The sequence below is a fragment of the Labrus bergylta genome, chromosome 9, assembly GCF_963930695.1.
Source record: "Labrus bergylta chromosome 9, fLabBer1.1, whole genome shotgun sequence".
Taxonomy (NCBI): domain Eukaryota; kingdom Metazoa; phylum Chordata; class Actinopteri; order Labriformes; family Labridae; genus Labrus; species Labrus bergylta.
In genome coordinates, this window is record NC_089203.1 from 15,004,687 (window position 1) to 15,023,239 (window position 18,553).

Genomic DNA, 18,553 nt, shown 5'->3' on the forward strand with positions numbered 1-18,553 from the left:
AGTGATTGAACAGGAAGTTGGCCCTCTTTTGCAGTTTGATGATTAGATTAACCTCCTGCTTCTCGACGGGGCCTACGTAAACAGGCAGAGCAGATGTCCTTTAGGAGATAACGCTTCCCTCCCGCTGTCACTTCTGCACGGCCAGCGGGACACTATCAGACAAATATGAGCATGAATCTTAATCCAATGCAAATATTCCTCGCAGATATATGTACATACATATATATATATATATATATATATATATATATATATAGAGAGAGAGAGAGAGAGAGAGAGAGAGAGAGAGAATTCATTTCCACATGTCTGGCAGTGCACTAATCAATGTGCAACTACGTGGTACAGTAGTCCTTACTGACGGACGTATAACCAATTTAGATAAGGTGAAGGCCTGAAATTATTCCATTTCTATTCAAATGTGCAAGTTTGTCTGCTGAAATCAGATGATATGAATAAAGGGAAGCGCCAACAGTGTGCTCCTTCACAGTTTATGACAGGTTGTTTAAATGAACTAGCTTCAGTTCAGAGGATGCTCACATATATTTCCATGTGTTATGAACAGTCTACCAAGCTGTGACGTTATCATATAGCCGGGTGAATGAAAAAACAAATCCCATTGTATAATCACATGTAAGGTACTAAGAATCAGATATGTGCTTTAAAATGGCTAAACGTCCTGTCAGCACCTTAGAGAAGTGAAGCACAGTTAATATGACTCACTATACTGTCGACTGCCTTATGAGAAAGTTTATGAATTTGTAATTACTCGGCATTTTTAAACACTCTTGTCACTAATATATGTCTCATTACTGCAGCTGCCCCCGGAGTCTTTATGCAATGAAGAGTTGCTTTGCACGCACAATCCCTTATTGAGAAAATAAATAATGTAGCCCACCCAGCTGTGTAAACGTGGTGCAGCTCAAAATTGCCCCCCCCCCCACCTACCATGGTGTAGTTATGAGCCACGTTGAGCAGATCCATGCAGCCCTGGGCGTCTGCGAAGGAGCGTATGCCCAGGCAGTTGGAAGGATGGAGCTGTTTCATCAGGAAGTTGCAGCAGACCTGGATGACTTGTGGAAGCTGGAGGAGACAAGCTGCCGCTAATAAACTCTCAATGGTGTCCTCTTTGAGCTCAAGGACGCCTGCAATGTCAGGACAAGGAAAATGTGTTTTTGTGTCAGGACCAGAGGTAGCCATTATCGCTCACACAGCAGTGTGTGGCAGCATCAACATCTTTAATCATAAGTGTGTGTAAACAGTTACAGCACCAATAGTAAACTATTTATTTTTCAGAGTGCTAAATTACTGAGACATTTATTGGGTGCTTTATCAAGAAGGAAAAACCTAAGCTGATGTATTGAATTTGAGTAAATGAACTTGTTTTTTGTACAACCTCATGATAAATGGGCACAATTCAAACACAGCTAAGTTATTTTCCTCCATTGAACAAATGTAATATTGTGGCAGAGGATATTCCAAATGAGCAGCACTTATCCAAGAGGATTTATCCTGTAAAAATGGAACAATGTTGTACATGCCCGGTCTGTCAGCTCAGTGATGAATGGCCTTATTGATCCATTTTAATGACGCTGGATTTCAGAAGTCTCATAACTACTTACAAGAGCTAGTGAACGTCTTTATGAGCACTCACCAGTGTAGGCGAAATGAACGAGAGATCTGAGCGCCTCCGGATCGACTCCCTCCATCTTGATCTCCTCCTGCTTTGCCTCTCTCACGTCGCTGGTGAACATGGCAGCAAAGTAGTCGGACACCGCGCTCAGGACCAGTCTGTCATAAAGGGAAACACGGGGAGTTAATGCTATTATGCTGTACAGTAGTTCCTCTGGGAGATCTATATACTTATTATGTTAAGTGGTAGTCTAATCAATCATAAGGTTGTCCTCCTTCAAAGAAAAGGCATGTACTCACTATGTCGTAATAATTACATGTCGTACTGTTTCTATCTGTGATTCATGCCGCTTTGATGTTTTTACTTTATGCCAGAATGTATGAGCATTTCATTAATTTACAGTTAAGCCCAAATTATGTATCATACCTCGTCAGCTTATGATACATTTTATGTTGCTACTAGCTACACAGGTCAGACTTCTAATTAAATTAGCTCATTTGTCAAGCTCACATAACACACTGGTTGATTCATGAAGGAAAGCAGAGATCAAGAATTACAGTCTACACCTTCATTTGCAAAACATTCTGGTTTTCATGTACTTATGTCTATAAGCCATTCCTGCTTTACATGGCTGTGTCCTCTGAGCGAAAATAAAGCCACATGGAAAGAGGCAGTCAGAGCAGGATCACTTTACTCAACTAGGTCAGTCACTGATACACGTCTTTCTCTCTCTATGGAGTATTCTGGTTTCCCTTTCATGAGTCTGCCTGGATGAACTAACAAAATGTTCTGTAGATCCAGACATACAAGCACATGAAGAGTGAATTCCTCTCAGCAGCAATCACGGGAAGTCATGCGATTTGTTCGATTCAGCCATTCAACCGAGGGCCAGATGCCCAAAGATAGACCCCTACATGTATGGATCCATGAGTTCTTCTCATCTCAAATGTAATGTGGACATGAGGAGAGGGCATTCTTTAGATGCAAACCAGTGAACTTGCTGTTTACACATCTCCCCTGTCACCTGAAAATCAAAAGAATCTTTCTTTGTTTTTCAAAGACTCCTCAGATACACCCTCATATGGATTTGAACTGACAGAATCATTACCAACATGTGAGCTGAGGTCCAGACCAAAGCCTGGATGTGCACACATTGATACACTTAATATAGTGGATCCTGATGAGCTTCAGCATCTCTTAACTTAAGTTGATGCCGGTTTAATTGATACAAGTCAAGTGGGCCGAAGCACAAACACCAACCTGTGAGCTGGTATCTTGTGATCGCCTGCTATCAAGAGGACATCACATAGCTGCTTGTGCTGGAGGTAGGTCTCCATCTTGCGGAAAGTCTGTTCTGCATGGTTTGTGGCCTGGAAGAACTCATCGGAGGAGTTGGTGTTCATTCTGGTGAAGGTGCTTATAGCCAACCTGTGAGGAGACAAGCATGGAGGGTGAAAACAATAGAGATGTCATTGAAGAAAGTGAAGGACCCTGTCTGTAGTACCTATGGCCTTAGTTTGCAATATTTTCCTTTAATATTAAACTTTTGATTACCATAGTAGCACTCTTTTCCTTCCAGAACAACAATGAGCATTGCACAGTCGTTTTGCATGTGGTCTCTTCCAAATAAACAGGAAAACACTTGATATTTACTTGCATTGACTTTTTCATTTAATACCTTTTCTGGATAAAGACCATGAAAAGATAATTACTTCCCTAACGGAAATTTCACTAGAGGAGAAAATCGAACAACAGACCTAAAAAGGGGAATAAAATGGACAATTAGGGTGAAATGAACAAAGAAATGTCATTCACTGGAGACAAAATGATTAAGAAAATTAATTTCATCACTCTCAGTTTTCTCTCCCGGTCTGTTATCACAAGTATAAAAAAAATAAACAATCAACAAGCTGTACACGGCAAGATAAGCAACAAATTAATGAGAACACAAAAGAGCTTATTAGGACACATGGCACTTCTGATCCCTCCGCTCCCTGCGGTGCGTATACATCTTTCTGGCCAGTCTAAGATGAAATTTAAACTGTTTTGGACTAAACTCCGTACATAAGTGGATAACTAAGCTCTGCAGTCCAATGGGACAAGCAAACATCACAATCTATGCAACAGCTTTCCAGACAGAGCTTCTCTGTGCCTGTATGAGTGCATGCCTTTGTGTCTGTTTCCGAGTGCGTCTGCATATCTGTGTGTGCATGTGTGTCTTCCAAAAGACAGGGTCTTAACGAGTGAACAAGCCTTTTCCTCGCAGTATTGTGTCTAGGCTGAGTCCCTGTCCCCACAGGCTGCTAGATTACATGCTGTTTTACAGGAATCCAAGTAATCCGTCAGACTCGTGGCAAATAATGCAACCCAGTCACTTTGTGTCCTTCACGGAGCGAGTCCACTCATTGACATTTAGGGCTGTTTGTTACGCTACATAAACAGACCCAAGCTGCCTCCCACAGGGAATTTACCGCCATCTCATGGTCCTTCTCCTGCGGACAGTCTGATGGTGCTCAAAAAATGTCAAAGCTATTTAAAGCAACACTCATATGCTTGAATGGCAGATGAATAAACCAGTGAAATTAGAGCTTTCTTAATACAAATAAACTGCATTCCCTTTGATGCTTTGCAACACAACGTATTGGCACGTATTAAGATTGATGACACGAAGGATGGAGGGGGGTGCCAGCTGTTATTGATGTCCTGATTAATGCACTATTACAAAGTTTTAAGCCGACTGTGTGACTTTCTCCCCTTTGATTACACAAAGCAACAACATTTTCCCTATGGGAATTGTTTATATTGCCCCCCGGACACCACACTATCCTATAGTCTAATCTTTATTGGGAGACTTTATGCTAAATGCAAGAGTAATTTATTGCCCTGTCATGATAATTCCCCACTGACTCTGGAGTCTTGGAGAGGAACACCAAACAAGACTGAATAAGCAATGGGGCCGTAAAACTGAGATGCATTGCCTTTGTATTGGCTCCAAGGCATGCTGTAAGGATTTTTCATGCCTACCAATCTCTCCGACACTAATTGCTTTGGTATCACATTCTAGGGAGCAGTAAATTTCTCTGAGGTGTGTATTTCGCTTTCAGTAGCAGTGGGTTGGATCATCAAAGGTATAGCCCAATTTTATTGAGGCACTAAAGCCCAAGAACACCTTACTCCAGAGAAAATTCTGTGGGGACATTGCTGTACGTCGCATATTACTAAGCAATTCAGAGAGTCACAGGGCCTAACAAGGCTTTTGGACTTCCTTTGTAGTCTGCAAACTGTTTCATTGTGCTGACTTGCATCCCTATACAGTGAGAAGGTAAATTAGCCTATCTAAAACAAACAAATAGAGTTTGGCCTCTTTGTCCAACCCCACCTTCTTCTACAGTACACATGATGTTTCCTTCAGCGAGCACATCTTGTCATTCTCTATTCACACCTCCCCAAAAATATCACAACTCAAATGTGACTAATTGGCTTTAAGAGACGCTGCATACGCTAAATATAATCTGCTATTCAGGTGAAGCAGATGCTATGTGTTTCTTGCATGTGTTAAAAAGACTCGGATCCTCCTTTATGGCTGTACACTGTAAGCTGCATATGCTGTTTTTTCTGTACAAGATGCAGAAAGATATACGGCGCTTAAATAAAGAGAAGACACTGATCTCTGTGATCAGTCTGAGTTCTCCCTGTGCTAAAAAAAAAAAACCTCCAAGTGCAACGGTTGGACAATCTAAGATGTGCTTTCGTCAGCCCAGATTAGCCCCTAGCTGTAAAGGTTGTGATTCAGACGTGTTGCTGAGAGTCTCAGTCTTATTCCAATGAGTGTCAACTCCATCCTTTCTGAAAAGAGGGAAAGTCGTGCCTGGCTGGGCCAAATGGGAAATGTCTCTTTCAAAATGGATTATAACAGCCATTTGCCCCCGAAGGCTGCTGCTGAGTAGCTCGGCTTGGATTGAAAATCCAGTGACTCCAACAATGCCTCATGCAGCATGTGCCAAGTCTATATATTCCATGAGATCTTTATGCTTCTGTACTATGACAGCCGATGTAGTGCTGTTGAGCTTTGTGTGGAGAGAAATATACACACTGACGGTAATAACTTGAACCCTGCAGTGAGGATGAGAAGATAACTCTGCAGAAATAGATTTTCCTCCCTGTATTTTTCCTATCTCACCGAGGCTCCTAACACACATCCTTCTTCTGATACCTCTGTTACAACAGACATACCTGCTTAACATGGACAATGATAGAGGAAACCTGGCTGAATACAGGAACCTTTTCTTTTGAAATCGGCTCCGTATATGTGACCGGAGGGCCTTACAGAGTGCAGTGGAAGAAATACTCTTAGTATAAATTAAATATTGCCTTCTTGTAGCTTTTCCCTTCAGTTTTGCCAAAACCAGACACGTTGTAAAGAAGAAGTGTGGTGCAGCGGTCCAGTCAGCACAATGTCTGCGAAATAAAAATGAACGCCTAAGGTGGGATAATGATTCCTGTTTTGAATTTTTAAACAATCGATCTTGCTCAGTGAAATGGAAAAAGGTTAAATAATTATATTCTACATTACTTGTGCAATCAAATAACATTTGAAGCCTTAAAGGAATAATGTGCCTAAGGGTAAATACATATCTAAATATCTAGATGTTGATCAGCACAGCACATTATGACTGAGACGGCATTAAAATGGTAAAGCTAAGATACATTTTATGTTACATTTTTAATCCGATTGCTCTTTTATTAGTTGGTTTACTGTGATTGCAATGCTGAGCTGTGCATTCTAACGCTGAGGAATTTGGTTAGAAATAGTGTGTGTGTGTGTGTGTTTGTGTGTCTTGGGGGTTGGGGGAGTCCTGTAAGTGAAAAATGTGCAGATCTTAGCAGAAAGCTCCTCACTGCTTTGCTGATGGCGGGTTAACTCGCATATATATATGACACTGTCATCACCGTTGGATTGTCCGTAATTTATTTTCATCTGCTGTTACGGGGTAAACAAATGAATCCACGTTATTAAAGCATAAAGGGTTCAGGCATGCACATCGTCTACTGTCCAAATTAAATATGCTTACATGTATAGATACAGGAATTGATTTCCTATACACATTTGTATCTTATCTACTTTGGGCTTTAAAACTTAACCTTTAAAAAACTAGAGTTGTTATCTGTGATGTGAAATAATGAATCCTGTACACTGGGTGATTTTTTTAACTAATGCTTATAATTTTGTATTTTTCCCACATTTTCTATACATTTTTAATATGTTGTTGTTTTTCTCAGAAATATGGCTTTGTTACATATAATCAAGTTGAACTTTGTATACAAACTTACATATTTATAGTTTGATCTCAGTTGTCTGTGCCTCCATGATTCTTTTTCAAATTACTGGATGTTGGTGGTCTGGAACACCATTGAATTAAGTCGTGGGCTCTACTTATGGGGGGGGGGGGGGTTACTGATCCACATTTGAACAGAAATGTGTACAGCATACAGTATGTTTTTGTATTTCTTCTTATTAATGTTCAGTCTTCCTCTATATCATAAAGTACTACTACAGATAACTCTAGATTCATTTTTCTGAGATGGCCTTGTTGTACACAAAATGATGATTTGCAGGAGTGAAAGAAGATTCAGAATCAATTAAAAGCAATCCCAGAATCTCCTACACCCTGAGTATTTCATGTAGAGATTACAACAGATATACTGTATATTGCAATTTACAGCATCTTAAGGACGCCTCCGTCGGATGTGTCACACAGACTGAGACCCTTTAAGCCTTGTGGTGTTATGAGGCATCCGACAAACATTTGAATTACTGCTGTTGACAGGGGGAGAGGTGGTGGTATTTCTTCTCCAAGGCAGCGGAGAGGGAATTGAGATATCATTCAAACTAAACGGCAGCTGAGTCAAGCCTGTGTTAGTGTTTATGTGGGAGAGGTCAGGGTTTCCATTCCATTCAGGTTAACTTCTGTCGTATATTCTCTGCCAACCATGGGGAGAGGTCTTGGAGATGAAAGTCGTGAGGACAAACAAATATACAGCATACAGATAGGTAGGGGCGTCAGGAGCGAGGGTGGGAAAACAACAAGGTGTTATATCCTACATACTCCACTACGCTTGATTTAACAACTCTGCAGTTTTGTCGCCGTCAGTTTGAATGCTTACAGAACAACATTATTATGTTGGCGTATCACAACAAAATGAGTCACAGACTTTTGAGTTGTACTCAGCCAGGGCAAACACACACATAAAAAAAACATAATTAGCTTCATTTAATATAAAAAACATTTTCAATAACTCAAAGTAGTGCAATGTCTCCAGGGAACTTTCCTTTGCATGAACTTGTGTGACAGTACTATGTGTGATCAACATCAATTATTGAAAAGTAAAAGAAATCTGATAGGAATACTTTTCTGATATTATTGTTTCCAGTAAGATATATCCAAATAAGATGAGCTGTTAGTTCACTTCTTAAACATAAACAACAAAAGTAAATGAAAGAATAAAGGAAACTGATAGGACGTTTCTCCTGTAAACAGTGTGTGAATGCATGTTGACCGAGGGCCATGCACAACAGAATGACTGACACGTTTTTTTTTTTCTCACTGCAGGGGAATGGCTAAAACTTTTGCATCTTTCATAGCCGGCAGAACTCATTTCTACATTCAGCCTGAGGGATTGTGACAAATTATGTGTCAAGGATTTATGATGTGAGACGTAATAGGGCCACCCATCTGGTGGAGTGAATGAATGTGCATATCTCAGTGACATCCACACATCTGCTTAGCCACCGACGAACATGCAAGCCTTGGTGTGTCAACACAGTCACTGGCCTAATTCGCTGTGCAACTTCTTAAAGCTCAAGATGCAGAGCTTGTCCAAACATTACTCCAGGTAAGAAGTCCTTTACACTTATCAAGTGACTGCATTACCATTCAACTAAACCTTGATTCAAGTATGGCATCTTTAAACGGCCATGTTTATTCCTGGTAAATGTTCACATCATCAAACTATTTGTTTCTAGCTACTTAGGCAGCCTAATGACTATAAAAAACACATTTGACAATTATGGGGGATAAACATATAAAGCCCATTAAAAAGTCTGATTCCATTTCTGTTGGTCAAATTACAAGTACAGCAGAGCGAAGGATATATTTTCTGATCCACCAGAGAAGAACTATTTCAATATTTCAGTATCATTGTCAAAATATGACGGCTGTGCTGTATTTTACATGGCCAGCGTGAACTCAAGGTCCCCCTGAGAGCTGGAGTTACACATTACTGTGAGGCACATCTTTTATGCATGCACTTTTCAAGCACAGGGAGCCCCAAAACATGAACATCTGCCAATTATGCCAACACGGGGAGCCGAACATCGAGCTGATTCCAAAACTGTATCTTTACTCAGAATAATTCATGTTCTGTTCAGGGAACTAAACCGTCCACTGCCCATTTAAACCACATCGGCACACGTTTTGGGCTGTAGATGGACAATTTGCATTTATAATTATCTGTTCAATAATAGTGACATTCATATATAAAAGCAAAGGGACAGGTTAACATTTGTTGTTCATTCCACCACCAGGTGCAGAGAACAAAAGGTGCATGCAGGAATCAGAAAAGATTGAGGTTCAATCACCTTACGATGTCACAGACAAGATAAAAGGAGAACTGGTATTTTCATCATTGAAGTGAGGTGCTTTAAGTGTCTGTGCCAGCATGCACGCACACACACGCACACACACACACACACACACACACACACACACACACACACACACACACACACACACACACACACACACACACACAAACACACACACACACAAACACACACACACAAACACTTCTATCCTGTTTACTTCCTGAAAGAAGACGTGGGATCACATGGAAGATGGGGGAAGAAAAACAGATCCTACAAAAGGTGGTGGTGGGATTTATGGGTGGAGATCTATGACTGGTGGCTGGTTTCAGTTTCTGTGGAAAAATGTGGCAGGAATCATTTTGCAGACTGTAGAAGTATTCTTTTTTTTAAACTAAATGCTCAGGAATCAGGAAGAGTGATTCTATGAATGTAACATGCACCACAGCACAGACAAGGGAGAGGAAAAAAGCCTTGGCTTTTGGTCTCTTCCTGAATAATTAAAGGGATGCTTTATTGGTTTATGCTGCCCAACATGCTGTGGACAATGAGAGTGAGCTGTCCCCAGGTGAGCCATAGGGGCAGTCTGAGTAAATTGGAAAATGATAGCTGTGTAGATAATTTCTTCTTAGCTTAGTTAAAGGGTCTACATGCAGGATGGAAGTGCAAATATTAATCAAAGTTTGAAGGCTTCTGATATGTGTTTAATCTGAGAAATGATAAAAATTCAGTACAGATTCAGTACGACTGCTCTGAGCAAAGTAAGCAGCATTTACTCTTAAGGACTTATCTCTACTGATCCCAACAAAGCAGTCTGACTTTTTAATCCTAGGGTTCTGCCTCGGGCGTCACACTTTCTCAATTAAATGCATATTTTATTTAGCGGCAATGCTTTCACTATGAAATGTGGGGGAACCATGTCATCCCAAAACAGCACACAGTAATCTGGTTATAACTTACTGAACTAATGAGATGTAAAGTGACTGATGTGGCACCAAAAATGAATCTATGTCTCGTCAGTATCCTACACCTGATAAGATCCGTACCTCTCTCTGGCCTCCACCTCTGCAGGTTCCTCTTTGCTGCTCTTCACATCTTCCTGGCCGGTGTTGGCATCCTCTTTCCTTGTGGTGCTGGGCGAGGAGCTGCTCTTTGAAGATTCCTCGTTGACCTGGAGACCCTGGATGGTGTTCTGCTGATGGTGCCATGATTGATGACCGGCTCTGACACAGACAGGTGTGGGCCCTGGTGTAGGTGCTAAGATGCTGTGGACTGGACTGCTGGTCTTCCGTAGTCCTCCAACACCTCTTTCCCGAGAGTGACTCTTCAGCCGGCCCTGGACAGGCGTTCCTCTGTGATCCAGGCCATCCTGCTGGATGTAGCCTCCCACCCCGCCACCGCCGCCACCTCCACCGCCAGATGAACCTTGGGACGAATGGCTGAACCAGCGCCAGCGGAGCCTGAGGATCTGCTTCACGTCAAATTCCTTCTTCCCCGACACAGACATCCTCCTCTGGGTTTGGAGACGAAGGTAATGGTACGTGAAGCCCCCCAAAACATGGAGAGCAGAGAAGAGAAGCGCCCTGTTTTCAGTCCTCTCTGACTACTGATGTGCCTCTTCTCCACCGTTATTGTCTCACTACTATCATGACCGGCCCCTCCTCCAGCTATTACTCCTCCGTTGTTCTTTTAGTGGAGATGGAAAGCAGTCCTCTGCAGCTTTTGTTCCTGTGCCTGAGACTACTACCCTCCCTCCAACTCTCCTCTGTCTTGTTCTCTCTTTCTCTCTCTCTCTCTCTCTCTCTTTCCCTCCTGTGCTGCTGCTGTTTCTGTTTGCTGCTGCTGCTGCTGCTTCTGCTGCTGCTGCTGTGCCGCTGGAGCTGAGTTAATGCACATGCATGATCCACACTCCCTCCCCTTCGCCTCCTCTGCTTCTCTCTCTCTCTCTCTCTCTCTCTCACTCTCTCTGCCTTTTTGCAAGTCTGAGCACACATACACACACTGAGATAGACATATATACTCTGAAAATAAAATGTGAAAATCTCCCAAGCCCTACCCCAGTCCCCTTTTTTGCTGCACTGTGTGTATGTGAATTTACAAGTGTGCGTGTACGTGTATTTATAAGTGTGTGTGTGTGTGTGTGTGTGTGTGTGTGTGTGTGTGTGTGTGTGTGTGTGTGTGTGTGTGCGTGTGCGTGCGTGTGTGTGTTTGCGTGTATGCGTGGGTGATAACAGGGTTGCCTGCTCTTGCTCAGAGGGGGAGGTGGGGTATTAGGGAGCCAGGAGGATGAGGTCACACCTTAACAAAGTAAATCACTGCTTGCTGATGGAGGGAAAGATAAAGACTACAAAGTACACTGTGCTATCAAAGCTATTAGTATGAGCCCGTAATACATTCATGTATGTGAATGCATCGCATGCTAATCCATTAACTGAACAGCGGATACATTAATAACCCTCATAAATACCTAACACACATCTCTAAATGTAAGTAAAGTGTATCACACACTAACACACATCTGTGCAGTTTGCTATTCTGTCATCAAAGAGAATCTCATGGGGGAATGTCTCTGCATATGTAGCCATGCAGAAAAAAATATTCCACTTCAGTCACCGTCTTGAAATCCCCCTGCGATCACAAGTGAAAAACTACATACTGATGAACCCTCAAGGTCAGTAAGCTGTTTTAACCAAGTCAGGGCTTCAGAAAACACGCTTCTGAATTTCAGAAATAGATCTTGCTTTGGCATAAGCTTAATCCTGCGCCATTGCATGTAATTGAGACACCATAACTTCACTCAAGACTTCAAAGGCAAAGGGACAGTGGAAGAGCCTACGAGGTAGTTTGGGGTTATTTGATGAATTCTGAGAGCATCTCCTGCATGTAAAAATGGTCACATGGTGGTGTTTAAGGAAAGTGATTCTAAATAGCTGGGGCATGTACTGTAGCCTTGCAGCCAGCATCTATAACCTACTAGTTAGAAGAGCTGATCATGGCTTATTTACTGTGCACAATGATGAGGTCTATGTGCAGAGTTTGTTTCTGCACTCATCTGCAGAATCTACACACAAAAAAAACAATCTCTGCATTTTACAACAGTGTGACTCTAAAGCTTTTTACCGCAAGTGCATCACAAGCCTAGCAGCACATCTGGCCTCATTTGACCCGTCGCCAGGCCTAAAACTCCAGTATGGTGTATATTTTAAGTAGCCTATTAAATATGGATTAGAAAATTCAGGTAGTCCACACTAGCCAAGTTGGAAACATAGTGAAATGGTTGGAAAACAAGTCGATATCTATTGGTTCTAACAGCAAATTACCACACAAAAAAGCAGGTAGGAGATACAGTAAGTGTAAATTTGCTCTCATTGGTGTAAATAGATGTTCAGTTAACATTAGCCAGCTAGCCGAATAGTAACAAAGTAAAAGTGAAAAAACAATTATTAAGACGGTTAAATACATACGGTAATGGTAATGAGGACGTGACTACCATCATTCCGGCTATAATCAATCATGGTAACACTGCCTCGGGTCGATAAGCGGAGAATGTTCAGCCGTAACACCGGCGAGCATCTTGTTCTCGGTACAGCCAATCACCCGTCTGCGACTCCGCGGTAAACCAACACACAATGGGAAAACAGCTGAGTATCCATAAACAAACATGAGAAAAGGTAAGGACTCTTTGTCAGTTACTGTTGTTTACAGACCTGAAATGAAAATGTTTGTTTTGCTCGTCTGTTGTTGTGACACCAGTAAGCTAAAGTCTAATTTATTTACTTTATTTATTTCTATTTTGAGATAGGCCTTATTCTCCCATAATTTCAGGTTCTCTGCATAATGTGTTAATTCATACTTTCCACACTGTGCAAAGATTAGACTGCTTAGTCTTAGAATTTGTTTAATTTCTATGGTTGTTGGTAAAAATCCAAAGCGTGTCAGTCTAATTTCATTGTAAGACTAGGTCTATGCCTATGTTAATATCAAATCAAATATTTATTTAGGCTATTACAACACACTGGGCATAATTTGAATCTCTAATAAGGTTTTAGTAACTGATGTAATGTAGGAACTTTTCTTGGAAAACCCTGGTCTTTGATAAACCCTGAAGTGGACTTTTCTATAAAAGAGACATGGAGAAATCTTCTGTTCAAAACATTTTGTAAACCCCTATAGATTCCTGATTTTTAAACATATTGACATGTGCACACCACTGGCTGAAAGACATCTCTATGCCACAATAATAGTTTGCAGTTATATTCTGTTCACAATCCTCTGGTACTGTGGTTTTTGATGATTTTTCACAACTAATATAACAGTATTTGTGTGAGCTTAACTTGTATCCCTATTAAACAGATCTCTCTGTTCCCCATTCCTAATATTAGATTCCAGTATAAGATGAGAGAAGAACCTTGCACTCAAACGGCTGGATTTTAATCTCTTATCCGCCTCCACCACCTCTCAGTACAGGTTTAGAGGATGCAGCCAGCTGATATTTAACAAGTATCTATTTAAACCATGACTATGTCTATGTCTATATCTATTTTATGTAATGAGAACATGAATTAAATAACATGTTTTTTAGAAAACAGATCAGATGTATAACATATGTTTAAATGGCCTTCACTAACACAAATATTTTTTAATAATGAATCCAGCTACTGATCCTTCCTTCAAAAAAGGTATCGCTTTCCCATCATGTTTTGTGTTCTTTACACATGCCAAACAACATCACAAAGGAGACAAAAATTATAACTACTAGAGGTGGGAGAAAAAATCAATACAGCATAGTATTGCGATAGTTGTGTGCCGATATTATATCGTCTCATGGCAGCCAAGTGTCATTATTTTTAATATGATATTTTAGATTTTTTTTATTTTTAACCGCTGAAGGGGTTGCACATTTCATTTTGAACAAGTTGCATTGTTAAGAATTCATGTTAAAGTTGGATTAGACTGAAATACTGTTAGTACGTACTTTCATGAATTCATTCATCTTGATAATTTTGTGGATATATCTTTAAATTGTGTCAACCATCTAAGGATAATTCTTATTTTAGGTTTGTGAAGCTGTAATACATATGTGTAAAAGACCTCATAAGCAGCAGAGTTATATTTGGTTTGGATCCAAGTGTCTGTTGTGAGCTGAAAAGGAAATGTGACTCTGAGACTGAAGAAATGTATATGTCTGATATGATGGTGATGTCTTCTTTCTAGCCTTTTAGAGATGAACCGAAGCAGCCAGGAATTTGTGGGCTGTACCTTCTAGCAGAATATAAGCAACACTGGTGAAGATGAAGATTTTGCCATTCTGCCACTTTGTCCATGATGGCCACTTTGCCAATGATTGTGAGATCTTGGTCAGCATGGGTCAGCGATGGTCTGCACTTTGTCAGCCATGTGTGTTGTGTTTCTGTGTTGTCTGACCATGGTTGAATAAATCTGAGATGATCCACAGTTTCACAATTTCATCATTGTTCATCTACTATAGAAACAACCCCCACCTAACAAACACTAACAGTTCAGATTTTATGCTGCATGCAGCCTTTTACAGGATTTTACTTAGATCACAGTGTTGGTCAGTTTGTGAGCTTGACTCACATTGTGTAGGAATAAAAAGACTGAAGTGAAATGAATAGACTGAGAACTTTTTCTTATTTGACTAAACAGTTCTTGATTTAGTTTAGTGAAGGGGACATAATATGCAGTTAAAAAGCTTAATCGCATTATATTGTATCGCAATTCTCCACATATCGCAAAATGTTTAAAATCGCAATAGAATCGCATCGTGTCTCGAGTATCGTGATAATATTGTGTCGCGGGGACTCTGGTGATTCCCATCCCTAATAACTACTACATAGACAAGGATTCTCCCACACTTAGATCAACTAAAAAAATATTATTAAATATTCAGGTACCTTTCTGACCTCCTTTCTATAGGGTAGAAATAATTTTAAAAAGTGTTTATGCTGAAGATTTAATAAGACTTGGATGAGTTTTGGCAACATTTTTCACAGTCAAGATGTAAAACACTGAATAATTAATTCAATCACGTGTGTAAAAAGAATATTTTAGATTTCAGATTTTTGGGTCAAAAAGGTGCAGCACAGAGCAACTGGGTCCTGCTGGGGATCATAATTAAAATGGTTAATACACGATTATCCACCAGAGCACCCATTTTGTTGCTGACTGCAGTGTTTCCTTTGTTTGTAGTGAAGGCCATGTTGGTTTCCTGTATCCAAGACCTTCACCTTATGACATTTACTGCTTCATGGTAAGGATAGTGATAATCTTTAATGCCATGGCTCCATTAATGGTGTCCATAAATTTAACACAACAAGACCTTTGGCTGTATTTATGATCTGAAGTTTGAGTATGTACATATTTTTTATGATGTGATGCTATAATCAGTCTCATTAAACACCATAATAAAATGCAGTATACATTATGTTTACACTAATAAAACAGAGAAGGTTGACTGGCCTCATTCTGCTGGTCTGCAAACTAATTTTTAAAGTTTTAATATTTAAAATTGTATTTTATTCCCAATGTTGTGGTGCATTTTAAGACCTAAAAAACTAAAAGTAGCACTTGGCTTTGTAGATATTCTATGCCAGCTACTACATCTTTAAGCCCAGTAAGGAACCACTAAATATAATCGACAAAGCAGGAAGATGTTTAGCTAAACAAAGTCAAACATAACTCAGTGACACTTTAATATTCCAACTGATTGTGTTAATGCCAAAAATGCCCTCTTGTACATGTTTGTTTAGTCTGAATGCATGCAATTGTATCCATACTTAATTATCTACCAGAAAAGAGAATTTATTAAATGTGTTATTGTGAGGACATCTTGTAACTGTCAAAGAGCTGGTGTATTAATATAGACCCATTAAAGTGAGATATGATCTAATGTATAGTAACAAGCCATCACACTGGGTGACCTCTTTTATTCTTGCAGGAGTCAAAGACACCATCTGGCTGCATGCCGCATGACACGTGAGATGTCAGATGTCAGACCGACGAGGTAAACCATGTTATCATGTGCCTCCTGAGTGAACATATATACCTACATGCCAAGACGGCTATTCTTTAAATGTGCAGAACAGGTAGATATTTTCCCCTTGCACCAGAACTGTACACCAGTTGTGAGTAAAATACCTTAAATGTCTTTTGCAGTCTTTAAATTATTTGACTAACAAAAGGGGAGAAGCAACAAAATGCATGCTTTGCTAGGATTGTGTATATCTGTTTCATTTATCATCATATTTATGTGCTCATACTATGGAGTATTCTTGATAATAGCCTGATACAAACATGAATGGAGACACCTTCCCCCTCGCAAGATCCTGGCAAATATCAACTGCTGTATATGCTGAAGGAACAAGTTTGCATGTCATTTCTTGTGCTGTGTTGTGCTTTTTTTTTTCAATGTCATTGACCATTTTCCATAGTCATGAGACTAAACAGGCGACATGGCTAAGCACTAAATCTCAGCACAATATGTGCTAACATGTTTACCTATACTTACACAGCATATACAGTAAAACAAAGCACACAGAAATAGTGATTAACAGTATACAAAACTATGCTTGAATGTAAGAATGTCTTACTCTTTGCTTATAATTCCTTGACCTGATACATCCATTGCCAGGGCATCAAGAGGAAATGCAGCATTTCAGTCAACATGGAGGGCAGGAGTGACCAGTTAAAAGTTTATGAGAATATTACAGTAATTGTTATATGTGTGGTAACCTCTAGAATCAATAGATTAAATAATTTTAGGCATGCCTCAACATCACAAAGGACATTACTTAACCAAAATGCATCGTAAGAAATAATAGGACTTTTTTCGAAGGAACTGATGTGAGTGATGTAGCTTGTGAATTTAAAATGTCATTCTATATGTAACTAAATGATCTTCTTACCTGAGCAATTGATTCTATGTTACTCCTCAGTATTCAACGGGTATGATTATCTTCTGAAACAGATGAGCAATGAAGACGAGTAGGTAATCCAAAAACTAACACATCCCAACTGTGCAGGACAGCTCTAACTTTTTCTTCTCCTGTGTCCTCCTCTTGCAGCACAAAAAAATGTTAGCCTCTCTAGAAAGGAAGGGGGCACTTTCCTCTTTGAAAGGAAACTCCTGATAAGTTCCTTCCTCTGCACTACAACAACAATTGCATTCAACCAGAAACACAGGGATAACATCCTGTGATGAGGCCAAAACACTGTTTTTAAAAAGGAATAAAAAGACTAACCTTACAAACCACGTTTCGGTAACACTTTTGTGTTTATAGGTTTGATCATAACTGAAGCTAGCATTTTCTGTGTGTTTGATTGTTCTTTATTAAGACTGATGAATATCAACCAAAGCTTTAGAACAGCAGGTAATTACTGGTATACAGCTTTGTATAAGTCTCTGTCTGGAAAAAAATAAAAAGGAGCAAGTATGTGAAAATTGATTATCTTTTGAAAGTTGTGGTATTATTTGTTTCAACCACTAGGTGGCATATTTGATATGTTCTTTTAGAAAACCTTTTTACAATAAACTGTTTTGTCAATTAAATATAGTTGCAAGGGTCAGGCATGTTTAAGGGCTTTTAAAGATTTTTTTTACTTTGGGAATATGCTCCTTTAAAAAAAATCAACAATACCATATTTATATCAAACTAGAGCAAAGAGCTGAGAATGCTTTTTCAACAGCCAATAAACAGAAAAAGAACCATGTGATTGTTAGATCACATTACATAACTACTATTTGTCTTTTCCCTAAAATAACCTCTTGCAATTGTGAGTATATCGTAAATCACAAAGATTGACAATTATATAATGGTAAAATCTGGTCAGAAGGATAACATGGGGCATGGTGTGGTTTAAAATAAAGCATTTCACTTTAATAACCATGACATTATTCACACCCGGTCTACCATGTACACTAATTGTGGGTTACCTTTCATGAATATATATAACATCCAAATGAGCAATTTTCTGTTGAAAAGATGTTTAAAGACATCTATGGTAACTGTTGACAAGGCTGGTTCAAAAGTTCACATTTGTTCACTAAAGACATGGATCCAACGGCTGTATTCAGACCAAAATAACCAGGAAATCTGCTTCTGTCAAAAGAATAAATACACATTTACACAAGGAGATTTTCAAGATGCATCTCTTATTTATAGCAGCTAAAATAAATGTATAAGTGGCCAGTCAGTGCATGACAGTCACCAACAGAAATAAAATGCACCAAGGAGTGTACCTGGTTTCAAGCGCTCAATACC

General features: G+C 39.7%; 1 protein-coding gene across 2 annotated transcripts in view; it reads right to left on the reverse strand.

Annotated features, from left to right (window-relative positions):
• Positions 1 to 17,342, reverse strand: part of klhl4 (kelch-like family member 4) — a 28,753-nt gene extending 11,411 nt beyond the window's left edge. The window contains exons 1-4 of one of the 2 annotated variants that reach the window (XM_020637163.3): positions 17,198 to 17,342; positions 2,891 to 3,058; positions 1,652 to 1,788; positions 946 to 1,142 (exon numbers count right to left, since the gene is read on the reverse strand). In XM_020637163.3, the coding sequence (XP_020492819.1) occupies positions 946 to 1,142; positions 1,652 to 1,788; positions 2,891 to 3,033 (477 nt within the window). In that variant the 5' untranslated portion in view covers positions 3,034 to 3,058; positions 17,198 to 17,342. Of the gene's footprint in view, positions 1 to 945; positions 1,143 to 1,651; positions 1,789 to 2,890; positions 3,059 to 10,318; positions 11,381 to 17,197 lie in introns of those variants that run through there. The other variant, XM_065958707.1, reaches the window with a different exon arrangement.
• Between the last annotated feature and the right edge of the window lie 1,211 nt (positions 17,343 to 18,553).